Here is a 16,373-nt window from a genome sequence, read left to right as displayed (position 1 = left end):
CACAGGGAGACGCACCACACAGGGAGACGCACCACACAGGGAGACGCACCACACAGGGAGACGCACCACACAGGGAGACGCAGGGACGCATCACACAGGGAGGCGCACCACACAGGGAGACAGGGAGACGCACCACACAGGGAGACGCACCACACAGGGAGATACAGGGATGCACCACACAGGGAGGCGCACCACACAGGGAGACGCACCACACAGGGAGACGCACCACACAGGGAGACGCACCACACAGGGAGACGCACCACACAGGGAGACGCACCACACAGGGAGACGCACCACACAGGGAGACGCACCACACAGGGAGACGCAGGGACGCATCACACAGGGAGGCGCACCACACAGGGAGACAGGGAGACGCACCACACAGGGAGACGCACCACACAGGGAGATACAGGGATGCACCACACAGGGAGGCGCACCACACAGGGAGGCGCACCACACAGGGAGGCGCACCACACAGGGAGGCGCACCACACAGGGAGGCGCACCACAAAGGGAGACGCACCACACAGGGAGACGCAGGGACGCATCACACAGGGAGACGCACCACACAGGGAGACGCACCACACAGGGAGACGCACCACACAGGGAGACGCACCACACAGGGAGACGCACCACACAGGGAGACGCACCACACAGGGAGACGCACCACACAGGGAGACGCACCACACAGGGAGACGCACCACACAGGGAGATACAGGGATGCACCACACAGGGAGGCGCACCCACACAGGGAGACGCAGGGACGCACCACACAGGGAGGCGCACCACACAGGGAGACGCACCACACAGGGAGACGCACCACACAGGGAGACGCACCACACAGGGAGACGCACCACACAGGGAGACGCACCACACAGGGAGACGCACCACACAGGGAGACGCACCACACAGGGAGACGCACCACACAGGGAGACGCACCACACAGGGAGACGCACCACACAGGGAGACGCAGGGACGCATCACACAGGGAGGCGCACCACACAGGGAGACACGAGGGACGCACCACACAGGGAGACGCAGGGACGCACCACACAGAGACACCACACAGGGAGACGCACCACACAGGGAGACGCAGGGACGCACCACACAGGGAGACGCACCACACAGGGAGACGCACGGATGCACCACACAGGGAGGCGCACCACACAGGGAGACGCACCACACAGGGAGACGCACCACACAGGGAGACGCACCACACAGGGAGACGCACCACACAGGGAGATACAGGGATGCACCACACAGGGAGGCGCACCACACAGGGAGACGCACCACACAGGGAGACGCACCACACAGGGAGACGCACCACACAGGGAGACGCAGGGACGCATCACACAGGGAGGCGCACCACACAGGGAGACAGGGAGACGCACCACACAGGGAGACGCACCACACAGGGAGATACAGGGATGCACCACACAGGGAGGCGCACCACACAGGGAGACGCACCACACAGGGAGACGCACCACACAGGGAGACGCAGGGACGCATCACACAGGGAGGCGCACCACACAGGGAGACACGAGGGACGTACCACACAGGGAGACGCACCACACAGGGAGACGCACCACACAGGGAGACGCACCACACAGGGAGACGCACCACACAGGGAGACGCACCACACAGGGAGACGCACCACACAGGGAGGCGCACCACACAGGGAGGCGCACCACACAGGGAGGCGCACCACACAGGGAGGCGCACCACACAGGGAGATACAGGGATGCACCACACAGGGAGGCGCACCACACAGGGAGACGCACCACACAGGGAGACGCACCACACAGGTGAGACGCAGGGACGCATCACACAGGGAGGCGCACCACACAGGGAGACGCACCACACAGGGAGACGCACCACACAGGGAGACGCACCACACAGGGAGACGCACCACACAGGGAGACGCACCACACAGGGAGGCGCACCACACAGGGAGGCGCACCACACAGGGAGGCGCACCACACAGGGAGGCGCACCACACAGGGAGATACAGGGATGCACCACACAGGGAGGCGCACCACACAGGGAGACGCACCACACAGGGAGACGCACCACACAGGTGAGACGCAGGGACGCATCACACAGGGAGGCGCACCACACAGGGAGACGCACCACACAGGGAGACGCACCACACAGGGAGACGCACCACACAGGGAGACGCACCACACAGGGAGACGCACCACACAGGGAGACGCAGGGACGCATCACACAGGGAGGCGCACCACACAGGGAGACACGAGGGACGCACCACACAGGGAGACGCACCACACAGGGAGACGCAGGGACGCACCACACAGGGAGACACCACACAGGGAGACGCACCACACAGGGAGACGAAGGGACGCACCACACAGGGAGACGCAGGTACACACCACACAGGGAGACACACCACACAGGGAGACGCACCACACAGGGAGACGCACCACACAGGGAGACGCACCACACAGGGAGACGCACCACACAGGGAGACGCACCACACAGGGAGACGCACCACACAGGGAGACGCACCACACAGGGAGACGCACCACACAGGGAGACGCACCACACAGGGAGACACAGGGACGCACCACACAGGGAGACACAGGGAGACGCACCACACAGGGAGACGCAGGGACACACCACACAGGGAGACAGAGGGACGCACCACACAGGGAGACGCGCCACACAGGGAGACGCGCCACACAGGGAGACGCACCACACAGGGAGACGCACCACACAGGGAGACGCACCACACAGGGAGACAGGGACGCACCACACAGGGAGCCGCACCACACAGGGAGACAGAGGGACGCACCACACAGGGAGCCGCACCACACAGGGAGCCGCACCACACAGGGAGCCGCACCACACAGGGAGACGCACCACACAGGGAGACGCACCACACAGGGAGACGCACCACACAGGGAGACGCACCACACAGGGAGACGCAGGGACGCACCACACAGGGAGACACAGGGAGACGCACCACACAGGGAGACGCACCACACAGGGAGACGCACCACACAGGGAGACGCACCACACAGGGAGACGCACCACACAGGGAGACGCACCACACAGGGAGACGCACCACACAGGGAGACGCACCACACAGGGAGACGCACCACACAGGGAGACGCACCACACAGGGAGACGCACCACACAGGGAGACGCACCACACAGGGAGCCGCACCACACAGGGAGACGCACCACACAGGGAGACGCACCACACAGGGAGACGCACCACACAGGGAGACGCACCACACAGGGAGACGCAGGGACGCACCACACAGGGAGACACAGGGAGACGCACCACACAGGGAGACGCACCACACAGGGAGACGCACCACACAGGGAGACGCACCACACAGGGAGACGCACCACACAGGGAGACGCACCACACAGGGAGACGCACCACACAGGGAGACGCACCACACAGGGAGACGCACCACACAGGGAGACGCACCACACAGGGAGACGCACCACACAGGGAGATACAGGGATGCACCACACAGGGAGGCGCACCACACAGGGAGACGCACCACACAGGGAGACGCACCACACAGGTGAGACGCAGGGACGCATCACACAGGGAGGCGCACCACACAGGAAGACGCACCACACAGGGAGACGCACTACACAGGGAGACGCACCACACAGGGAGACGCACCACACAGGGAGACGCACCACAAAGGGAGACGCACCACACAGGGAGACGCACCACACAGGGAGACGCAGGGACGCATCACACAGGGAGGCGCACCACACAGGGAGACACGAGGGACGCACCACACAGGGAGACGCACCACACAGGGAGACGCAGGGACGCACCACACAGGGAGACACCACACAGGGAGACGCACCACACAGGGAGACGCAGGGACGCACCACACAGGGAGACGCAGGTACACACCACACAGGGAGACACCACACAGGGAGACGCAGGGACGAACCACACAGGGAGACGCAGAGACGCACCACACAGGGAGACGCACCACACAGGGAGACGCACCACACAGGGAGACGCACCACACAGGGAGACGCACCACACAGGGAGACGCACCACACAGGGAGACGCACCACACAGGGAGACGCACCACACAGGGAGACGCACCACACAGGGAGACGCACCACACAGGGAGACGCACCACACAGGGAGACGCACCACACAGGGAGACGCACCACACAGGGAGACGCACCACACAGGGAGACGCACCACACAGGGAGACGCACCACACAGGGAGACGCACCACACAGGGAGACGCACCACAAAGGGAGACGCACCACACAGGGAGACGCACCACACAGGGAGACGCAGGGACGCATCACACAGGGAGGCGCACCACACAGGGAGACGCACCACACAGGGAGACGCACCACACAGGGAGACGCAGGGACGCATCACACAGGGAGGCGCACCACACAGGGAGACACGAGGGACGCACCACACAGGGAGACGCACCACACAGGGAGACGCAGGGACGCACCACACAGGGAGACACCACACAGGGAGACGCACCACACAGGGAGACGCAGGGACGCACCACACAGGGAGACGCAGGGACGCACCACACAGGGAGACGCAGGTACACACCACACAGGGAGACACCACACAGGGAGACACCACACAGGGAGACGCAGGGACGAACCACACAGGGAGACGCAGAGACGCACCACACAGGGAGACGCACCACACAGGGAGACGCACCACACAGGGAGACGCACCACACAGGGAGACGCACCACACAGGGAGACGCACCACACAGGGAGACGCACCACACAGGGAGACGCACCACACAGGGAGACGCACCACACAGGGAGACGCACCACACAGGGAGACGCACCACACAGGGAGACGCACCACACAGGGAGACGCACCACACAGGGAGACGCACCACACAGGGAGACGCACCACACAGGGAGACGCACCACACAGGGGGACGCACCACACAGGGAGACGCAGGTACACACCACACAGGGAGACGCACCACACAGGGAGACGCAGGGACGAACCACACAGGGAGACGCAGGGACGCACCACACAGGGAGACGCACCACACAGGGAGACGCACCACACAGGGAGACGCACCACACAGGGAGACGCACCACACAGGGAGACACAGGGACGCACCACACAGGGAGACACAGGGACGCACCACACAGGGAGACACAGGGACGCACCACACAGGGAGACACAGGGACACACCACACAGGGAGACGCACCACACAGGGAGACGCACCACACAGGGAGACACAGGGACGCACCACACAGGGAGACGCAGGGACGCACCACACAGGGAGACGCAGGGACGCACCACACAGCGAGACAGAGAGACGCACCACACAGGGAGACGCACCACACAGGGAGACGCACCACACAGGGAGACGCACCACACAGGGAGACGCACCACACAGGGAGACGCACCACACAGGGAGACAGAGGGACGCACCACACAGGGAGACACACCACACATGGAGACAGAGGGACGCACCACACAGGGAGACACAGGGAGACGCACCACACAGGGAGACGCACCACACAGGGAGACGCACCACACAGGGAGACGCACCACACAGGGAGACGCACCACACAGGGAGACGCACCACACAGGGAGACGCAGGGACGAACCACACAGGGAGACGCACCACACAGGGAGACGCAGGGACGCACCACACAGGGAGACGCACCACACAGGGAGACGCACCACACAGGGAGACGCACCACACAGGGAGACGCACCACACAGGGAGACGCACCACACAGGGAGACGCACCACACAGGGAGACGCACCACACAGGGAGACGCACCACACAGGGAGACGCACCACACAGGGAGACACAGGGAGACGCACCACACAGGGAGACGCACCACACAGGGAGACGCACCACACAGGGAGACGCACCACACAGGGAGACGCACCACACAGGGAGACGCACCACACAGGGAGACGCACCACACAGGGAGACGCACCACACAGGGAGACGCACCACACAGGGGGACGCACCACACAGGGAGACGCAGGTACACACCACACAGGGAGACGCACCACACAGGGAGACGCAGGGACGAACCACACAGGGAGACGCAGGGACGCACCACACAGGGAGACGCACCACACAGGGAGACGCACCACACAGGGAGACGCACCACACAGGGAGACGCACCACACAGGGAGACACAGGGACGCACCACACAGGGAGACACAGGGACGCACCACACAGGGAGACGCAGGGACGCACCACACAGGGAGACGCAGGGACACACCACACAGGGAGACGCACCACACAGGGAGACGCACCACACAGGGAGACGCAGGGACGCACCACACAGGGAGACGCAGGGACGCACCACACAGGGAGACGCAGGGACGCACCACACAGGGAGACGCAGGGACGCACCACACAGCGAGACAGGGAGACGCACCACACAGGGAGACGCACCACACAGGGAGACGCACCACACAGGGAGACGCACCACACAGGGAGACGCACCACACAGGGAGACGCACCACACAGGGAGACAGAGGGACGCACCACACAGGGAGACACACCACACATGGAGACAGAGGGACGCACCACACAGGGAGACACAGGGAGACGCACCACACAGGGAGACGCACCACACAGGGAGACGCACCACACAGGGAGACGCACCACACAGGGAGACGCACCACACAGGGAGACGCACCACACAGGGAGACGCACCACACAGGGAGACGCACCACACAGGGAGACGCACCACACAGGGAGACGCACCACACAGGGAGACGCACCACACAGGGAGACGCACCACACAGGGAGACGCACCACACAGGGAGACGCACCACACAGGGGGACGCACCACACAGGGAGACGCAGGGACGAACCACACAGGGAGACGCACCACACAGGGAGACGCAGGGACGCACCACACAGGGAGACGCACCACACAGGGAGACGCACCACACAGGGAGACGCACCACACAGGGAGACGCACCACACAGGGAGACGCACCACACAGGGAGACGCACCACACAGGGAGACGCACCACACAGGGAGACGCACCACACAGGGAGACGCACCACACAGGGAGACGCACCACACAGGGAGACGCACCACACAGGGAGACGCACCACACAGGGAGACGCACCACACAGGGAGACGCACCACACAGGGAGACGCACCACACAGGGAGACATCCCACACAGGGAGACATCAATGGCGGCACTTGACAGAACCAGAGGACAATGAATAGTTACAGCCATGTAGACATGGTCAGCATGTTATCACTAACGGAAAGTTAAAAGGGAATCTGTGAGAAGGATTTCCCCCTCAATCTATTTATATGCACATGTAGCCCTTTCAAAAACAAGATGAGCAATACCTTTACAAGGTCAGTCTGTTGCTCCATTACTGAGAAGTGTTAATTGATATAAAATTAGGCTGAGGGTTAAGTGTAAATTGATATAAAAATGAGACTAAAAAGCTATGTTAGATTTGAAGCTTCTGTCACTCCAGCTCTATTCCTCGCCCAATGCCAACTCCTCCTCATTGACTGACAGACTATGCTGTGTGACTTCAGGCAAAGGGGCTATCAGTCGACCAGGAGGAGATGTCGCAAAGGGGAATAGAGCTGGAGTGACAGAGGCTTCAGATCTACACTCATTAGCATATCAGTTCAAGTGCCAATTCCTCAGTAACTGAGGAATAGACTGGCCATGTAAATGTACATCTGGACTTCTTTTTGAAAAACTTACATATTCATATACATAGTGGGGTGGGTGTTCGGAATCCTGCTGACAGATTCCCTTGTTCAGGCTTGGAACAAAAACATCTGCAGTCACTCCATGTGACTGTGGAAAGCAGAATCGTGATAGTGTGCATATTGGTGGTGCAGCGGGCGGCCACGTGACCGCATGTATACGACTTGCATGTGCCAACTAGTCTCATTCCACTTCTCTCGATTCATTTCTATTGAGAGGCCGAACGTGTCTAGAAGCACGACGCACACACAAGGGTTCACATGGCCCTCTGCTTGCACATGTAATACTGGGGAATTGTGACAGTGGGCACACGGCACGCTCTCAGAATTTATCAGCGTGAGGTCATATACAGTGACTGCAGATTTGTGTCCCTTGCCAGGACAACCCATTTACAGCTTGGTATTGCTGGAGCAGGGGAAGGGGGTGTTTACTAGGCGAGAATACATTTTTAGGGAATGGTTTATGACATTCCCTGCATTAAGACAACCGAAAAAAAACCTGAATAAACCTTTCAACAATTTCAAGAAAAAACAAAATAGGTCTTACACCTTATAGGTACGTAACTTTATAGTAAGTAGAGATACTTTAATAAGCAAAAAATCAGAGAATTGGACTTTTTAAAACCTCTCGGTATACAATGAAGCTTACATTCTCTATTATTGCCCCAGATGAAATATTCTGTGGTATGAAGAGAAAGATTCAAAAACAGATCAGGCTCCGAGACGGCAATCCTCACAGATTTAATCCATGTGCCCCATTAATGGGCCTATTTACGGCCGCTGGGACATCTTACTATTCCAATTTCTCAAACCAACAAACTGCAAACGCTGAAAATAAAGAGTCCGTGAGGACACGTGCAGATCCGCAAAAAAGGCAAACAAAATAAAATCAATATATTTTTACAGACTCATTTCTCAAAAGCTTCTAAAAACCAATTTACATGGAGAGTTGTCAGCTTGAGTTTAAGTCTGCATCGCCGAAAACACAGATCGCACAGCAGAAATATCAGCAAAGTACGGGAAGGTCTGGAGCAGAAAAATACTAAAGACGTGGAGCTTAAATATTGTATTAGGGCTCAAATTATGAAAAACCGTGAATAATAAACCTTGTATAGTGTGATAGAAAGTGACTGAGGACGCGTTCACGTGACTAATTTCACTACAAAAGTATATCAGGAAATTGCAAACCTCCAACCACAAACTTGGACCAAAAATATGGCCGTGTGAACGTGTCTTAAGGAAGACACCCCGGGCCCAATTCCTACTCGGCTGCACGTGCCTTCATAGCTAGGTCAGCGCTAAGAAAAGGACTCTTGTTCTTAGGATTGCCATGGGGCCTCAGCGGTTATACCACCATTCGCTACCCTATAAAGTGGCCTTCAAAGGGATTTTCAAGGGATTTTGAAAAACGTGCCAGAAAGAAAGGATCAAAAAAAAAAAATATATATATATATATATATATATATATACACACACGTTTTACTGGCCATTGTGAACCCCTGCAGCTTCTGTGATCTCTGTGGAGACCAGAAGTGATCACACCATCTCCATTTAGCCATCTGACCAATAATTGGCTGAAGGGCATGGTGATTGATGAACGGGGTAATGTGCCACCCAGCAGTCACCTGACCCTGCAGACAATCAGTGGCCGGGTGACTGAATGGACAGTCACTCGGCCACTGATTGGAGGCACCGAGCAATGGGGTTCGGAGTGGTTGGAAAAACTAATTCCTTTATTTTATGATGTAGTTATGGAGACTAATGCCCAGATCTAATTACGCCTCACTGAGGCACATACGTTGTATTACAACGCCCGCCAGTCTATAATACCGCTACATTAAAAGGGGTTGTCCATTTTTTAAAACTTTTTTTTTTTTTTTTAAACTTAAAAGGGGTATTCCCATCTCCAAGATCCTCTCCCCATATTTAGTAGGTGTAATAATAATATTAGCAAATACCTCCATTTATAAATGTAGTTTAATTCTTCTGATTTGCTTTGTTTTTCCTCACATGCAGGCATTGCAGGACCTTAGGTATCCATGGTTACGACCATTAGCCAACTAATTGTCACCATATCATTAGTCGTTACCGTGGATATTTAAGGTCCTGCAATGCCTGTACATGAGGAAAGAGACATAGCCAATCAGAAAAACTATACTACATTTCTAATTGGAGGTATTTGCGAATATTATCATTACACCTACATAATGGGATAGGATCTTGGAGATGGGAATACCCCTTTAAATACATGGATTTGAGGAAAAGAAAAATCGTTTTTGCTAATGGAATTCATTACAAATTTGGCAGGGGCTGACTTATCGGCTCTCTGTTTCGCTGCACATTCAACTTTGATGTGGTCTGTGGTCATAAATCAGCCAAGAGGAGCTCAAAAAAATTTTACAACATACTCTCTGTATACAGTCCATACTTAGAAGCATGGCACCGGTATGACCTCCCAAAATGTATAGGGGCACCATGTTCAATCACACCAATCTCCATGTACTTACTGATCTCCGTCTCACACGGACGGTCATGCGGATGTGCACTTTACCATGGAGCCAAACTTCACCAACCTATAAACCCAGGTTGGAGGTTACTACATAGATCTGAAACCCTCTACAATCGCCATCTTACCTTATCCAGAATGTTTACGTTGTTGTTAGGTAGCGGTATATTTTTATTCACATCTTCATCATCGCCCAGTAATAACAGGTCAACCACGCTATCAACGCTCGGCGATTTCAATAGACTCGAGTAGTCTTCTTGTCCTTGGACCGTCTGAGCCATGTTTAAGTTATTCAGAGCTTCAGCGTTATCAGTCAAGGTTAATTCAGTCTGCTTTGGACTAAACAGCGGTGGAGGCGTATCATTAAAATTAGTTTGTTTTAAGCCATTCAATGGCTGATTAATCACATTACTTGCAACGTGCTGGTTCTGCATATCAACAACCTGCTGAATAAATGTCTCTCCGTTAGCATACCCAAAATTACTATCCGGCGGCCTTTCTGCCTCACCTCCATTTACAGCTTCGTAGGGCCTGCTGACTTGTGGCACCTGCTGTGGCCAATTTTGCCCTACTTGAACATTTCCACCAAACTGGCTACTTGGGATCGGTCGGGGCGGCTGAGCTAGATTCTGAAAATACTGCTGAACTGGCTGCTGGAGGACCCTGGGCGCTCCAGGGGCCTGAGTCACCATCACTGGCACCGTCACTTTGTAAAGCTGCCCTAAAACAGAAAACAGGAAAGATCTCACACGCAAGTTTAACCCACACACTGGTTATATAGGACGGTGCTGGGACTTCGTGTGGGCTCATGCCATGTTCCCCATCCCTGCTCAGCAGCTGTCACTCAACATATGCATTGACTTGAATGAAGAAAATTAAGTTTTAAACATCAAACTTTGGACTCTGACCTCTTTTCCACCAATGTCCACCATCGGCATGACTGACAATACCTATGTCAAATATGCTAAATGTAACAATATGAGTAAAATGGAAGTCAAATGGAGTCTACAGTGAAATATTGCTCCACTGACAAGTCTGCAAATGCCTGAACACAGTTATTCAGGAATTCTGATGGCAGCCCCTGATGGAGCGCAGAGCGGGCAGGAGAGGATGGTGTGGACCCAGCATTAAGTGTTATTCCCCCATTGGAATTAGATATGATCATTGATTTTCTACTGGATTTACTTTGAAATAAGTCTCCATGTTAAGCCCATTAATCTGGCTTTTTCTATACAACTTTTTATTAAAGCACAGTTCATCTGATCTGCACAAAAAAAAAAAAAAACAACTAAACTTGCGTTTCGCCACATAACATGGTCATCCCTAGTTTCACTGCACACCTGGTTGCAGCCGGCTAAACACACTGTGTGCACTATTAGGTAAGTGAGTAATTTTGACAATATCATCTTTATGCACATTTTCCAACGCCAAGCTGTAAAACGATGAATGCTTATTAGATGGAGATCAGGTGCTGTGTATCTGTGTGTTATTAAGCAGCTTGTTTTCCTCAGACAAAATAGGTCAAAAGATGTTTAAAGGACTCTGAAAAAAACCAAAAAAGTCTCACAGAGGGATTTAGCACTTTTGAAATTGCTAAGATATTGGGGCGTAATCACAGAACCATCAAAAGTTTTGTTGAAAATAGTCAACAGATTTGAGAATAATGAAACGTGAAGCGACCAGGAAGCCACTATCCGCTAGTGCTGTCATATTCCAGAACGTTAACCTCCCTGGATGCCCAGAAATAGAAGGTGTTCACTGCTCATTGGCATGGCCGAGGTGAGGAGGCTGAGCCCGACCACCGCTGAACAAGACACAGGAGGTTAAACGTCCAGACTGGGCCAAGAAATATCCGAAGATAGACATTTCAAAAGGTGTTACGGACTGATGAGAGGAGAGCGACTCTTCACGGACCAGATAGACGAGCCAGCGGCCGGATCAGTAATGGGCACAGACCTCCACTTCATCTCAGATGCCAGGAAGGTGGAGGTGGGGTACTGCTGTGGGCTGGGATTATTAAAGATGAGCTAGTTGGACCTTTTTGGTTTGCGATGGACTCCCAAACCTACTCCCAGTCTTTAGAAGACACTCTCTTCATGCGGGGGGTGCAGGAAAAAAATCTGCATCTCTCAAAAAAAAAAAAAAACTGATTTTTCTGCAGGACAATGCTCCATCGCAGCATCGAAGTCTCCACTGCTTGGTTACCAGTAATTCCTCACCTAAACCCTATTGAGAACTTGTGGGCCCATCTTAACCCCTTTCTGACCTCCGACGGGATAGTACGTCCAAGGTCAGATCCCCTGCTTTGATATTTTGTACAGCTGACATGTGCCCGCAATAGCGGCGGCTGGAATCACAATCCGCCCACCACTATTAACTAGTTAAATGCCACTGTCAAACGCTGACAGCGGCATTTAACTAGCGCGTCCGGGCATCGGGCCGGAAATGAGTGCATCGCTGATCCCCGTCACGTTATCGGGGGTCAGCGATGCGTCGGCATGGCAACCGGAGGTCTATTGAAGACCTCTATGGTTGTAGATGCCGGATTGCTGTGAGCACCACCCTGTGGTCGGCACTCATAGCAATGCAGTAATTCAGCTACATAGGAGCGATCTATGCATCGCTCCTATGTAGGAGAGCCGATCAGGCTATGCCAGCTTCTAGCCTCCCATGGATGCTATTGAAGCATGGCAAAAGTAAAAAAAAAAATGTTTTAAAAAATATGATTAAAAAAAATATATATATATAAAAGTTTATATCACCCCCCTTTCGCCCCATTAAAAATAAAACAATAAAAAAAAAAAAATCAAATCGTTCAGAATCGCCCGATCTATTAATAATAAAAAAAAAAAAAAGATTAACCTGATCGCTAAACGGAGTAGCGAGAAAAAAATTTGAAACTCCAGAATATTATTTTTTTGGGTCGCCGCGACATTGCATAAAAAAAAAAAGGACAACTTGGCACAAGACACCTTGACCTCTAGTGATAATCTCCTGCTGATAAAACACTGATTTTAGTTAAACAACACAGCCTAGCAAGTGACAAATCACTGGAATCAGGGTATATTGTTCTTAGATCACATAGCAAAAACCTGCTGACTGATTCTTTTTGTGTAAGCGACAGACCTGTCAATTCACTATTTTTGGGACCGGCTCATGTGGTCGAGTCATCAGTCCCGTAGAGGGGAATAGAGCGGTGATCACACGTTCACTACTGCTCCATTCACAAAGGGAATTTGGCATCCCCTGTTCTTAAGATTGGTGGGGGATCTCAGCGTTCGGGCACCCAGCAATCATACATTTAGCACTTATCCGATGGCTAGGCAATAAATGTTCTTTGAGACCGCTCCTTTATAAAGAATGTCCACTCTCCTCTCAAGTCTGAGTTCATTCCTATTCTTCTGCATAAAATAAAAGTTTCCAGCAAAAAAGCTTTGTAATGTGTGTGTCCATCCTCATTCACAGTGGGTAATTGTAACACCCAGGTGATAATTTACTCATACATTTCCAGTAGGAATACCAGAAGAGTGACGCCACAGGGCAGGAAAGGCAATGACTGGAGGGCAGAAAACACTAATAAGTCAATGCAGCTGCCGAGGGAGAAAATACTCCCAGGTAGATCATTTCTGATATTAATAATGCACATTATCTTTTTCTAGTAAATATCTTAAATTAAAGGTACAGCTGCAAGCATGAAATAAAACTACCATTTCCCAACTAACCTGATGCTGTCTGTACGGTCATCCCAGCTGGTAAGTGAATGGGATATGTGAGGCCAGGTGGCAAAGTGAACGAACCACTTGATCCAATTGAGCTCTGAAAAAAATATTGCAATGTAGGATTGAAGGGTTTGTCCCATCATTAAATATGAAATTTATAAACATAGTATAGCGCCATCAAGTGTCCACAGTGTAGAGCAACATGCATGTCCAACTACTGAGCCCTGGACTAGTGGACACACATGCTTACGCTCCACTCCTGGTATTGGCATAGTAATCCTCTGATCACTGCAGCCAAAAGAAATAACCTACTAGACTGCTCGCCAGGAGAGGAACAAAGAGACGGTCATAGCATGGCACGGTCATAGCATGGCAATGCAGCTGAGAAGACGACTTCTGAAGGGGAAAGTAAAAAATGACTACACTGTGGCTGCCAGAAGGAGAAGGAGATTGATTCTGTTCATTGATCCTGTCTCCAATTACTTTCACTCGACTTAAAAAAAAAAACACATACTGGAAGGTGCACCAAAAGATTAATAGTAGAAATATGAATCTGTAATCTTATGTGATTCGGGTTAGCATTCCTTATTCATAGCTGGGCTGCTAACCTGAAATGTGTAGAGTTGACCTTGAAATGCGCAAGCCTTGGAGAATGTGTAGAGTCATCCCTGGTCCCGCAGCCATATAGGTAGTCTGTGGGCTCCGGACAGGATCAGTACGAAACTCCTACTGCCCGATGCATCCCTGGGGTCTCTTATTAGTAGGTCCAGCTGAACGTTTTTAGGCACACGTCGTCACACTAAGCTTAGTAATCAGAACAGGCATCAGGGTTGCCCGAAGGTAGGATGAGGGTCGTACTGCTCTGGTCTGGAGTCCAAGAACTACTGCTGTGGCCGCTGGATCGGTCCTGCGAGTTTTTTTGCTCAACTCCGAATATGAAAATAATATCACATGACTTGGCCATGGTAGAACTACCGTCATGGCTTTTCTCCTTAAAGGGTTATTCCTAAAATCGCAAATTACCTTCTATACACAGGACTGGGAAAACTTATCTTCGGATAACCCCTTTAACAGAGTAATGATAGGTATGACGGACTAATCTGAATGGATCCTGACAGATCCAAGATCTGTGAGGTCATCTAACAGCAAACAGACCTCAAAAAAACACCAGAACCTCGAGAGAATGGAGCTCAGCCTCTCTCACAGGGGTTCCCAGTCCGATTTTCTGGTATCCTGCATATCCTGAATTACTCCATAGCTAGGAGGGTTTGGAAGCTCTAACAACGTGACTGAAAGACAGATTTACAGGTGATTTTTGGGGGGAAGAGGGGGTTTCGGGTGAAATGTTCTTCAAGCATAGATAGGTTTATGGCGCACAGTACAAATGGATATAATACGGCAGTGGCTCTCCGGCACGCTTTTATCAATCACCTGCTTATATACCACTAAATCGCTGTCATTTCACACTTTATCCAAAGAGCGCTCTGAAAGTAAAAGCTGAAAAGCTCTATAGCTGGGTGCCAGTAAGTCGAGCCTCAAAAGGATTATTTATGTCAGAGCCGGCTGATGTACATAGAGAGGAAGAATGACCGGGAGCGCTAAACATTTTAACCCTTCTATAGCTAGGCCATAATTCACACTTTGAAATGGTTCCATAGGTCTTTCCAGTTGCCGTTTTTTCAGTAGGGAAAGCAGTCATCTACATGGTAATAGATCTTGCTCACAGACGCGTACACACCTGGAGGAAGAGCAACTGCCCTTCTGGGGAAAAAAAAAACAAAACACGACACGTTAGAGTGCCGAGATCCACATCGATCATTAAAAAGAAGGTGCAGCTGAATCTGCTCTTCTCCGACCCTAAAAATGGTCCAATAGAAAGTACATGGAGCCTGTCTTCACTGCATGGAGAGCAGCGATCGCTGAGAGCTTTTCATCTTGGTGAGGTCTTTATGACAGGTCAAAAGCTTTTTCAACAGTTTAGTTACACTTTAAAAGTATATTACTTTTTTTTAATCCCTTCCAGTCGCAGTCAACTTAAATTTTTGCTCTTAGGTTTTTTTAATTCCACTTGTCCCAGAAGCCAAAACTTTTTCATTTTCTGTGGACATGGCTGTTTGTGGGCTTACATTTTTGCTGGACAAGTTGTAGCTTTGCGAACACCATTTATTTTACCAAATAGAAAAAAAAAAAACAACTATTCTGTCATGGCTTTTCAGTTTTGTTTTTTTTTTTTATTGTGTTCCCTGTGCAGTTTTTTGGACCAGGCACTGTAATTATAGAGGGTTTTTTTATTTGAATAGTGATTACAAATTCTGAAATGTGTAAAAAAATAAAAAAATAAATAAAGAGTTTTTTGTCAGCATTTTCTGAGACTCATAACTATTTTTGCCTCGATGGACCTGTATGAGGGTGTTC

The 16,373-nt window shown here is 52.3% G+C and overlaps 1 protein-coding gene across 2 annotated transcripts in view; it reads right to left on the bottom strand.

The window, feature by feature from the left end:
- GTF2A1L (general transcription factor IIA subunit 1 like) overlaps nt 1-16,373 on the bottom strand; it is a 57,248-nt gene that overhangs the window by 15,422 nt on the left and 25,453 nt on the right. For both annotated transcript variants that reach the window (XM_077282447.1, XM_077282450.1), the window contains exons 5-6: nt 13,962-14,055; nt 10,368-10,960 (exon numbers count right to left, since the gene is read on the bottom strand). In XM_077282447.1, the coding sequence (XP_077138562.1) occupies nt 10,368-10,960; nt 13,962-14,055 (687 nt within the window). The remainder of the gene's footprint in view (nt 1-10,367; nt 10,961-13,961; nt 14,056-16,373) is intronic.

The sequence above is a fragment of the Ranitomeya variabilis genome, chromosome 2 (assembly GCF_051348905.1).
Source record: "Ranitomeya variabilis isolate aRanVar5 chromosome 2, aRanVar5.hap1, whole genome shotgun sequence".
Taxonomy (NCBI): Eukaryota; Metazoa; Chordata; class Amphibia; order Anura; family Dendrobatidae; genus Ranitomeya; species Ranitomeya variabilis.
Note: the sequence above shows the minus strand (reverse complement) of the source record. Positions and strands in the feature narration are given on the sequence as shown.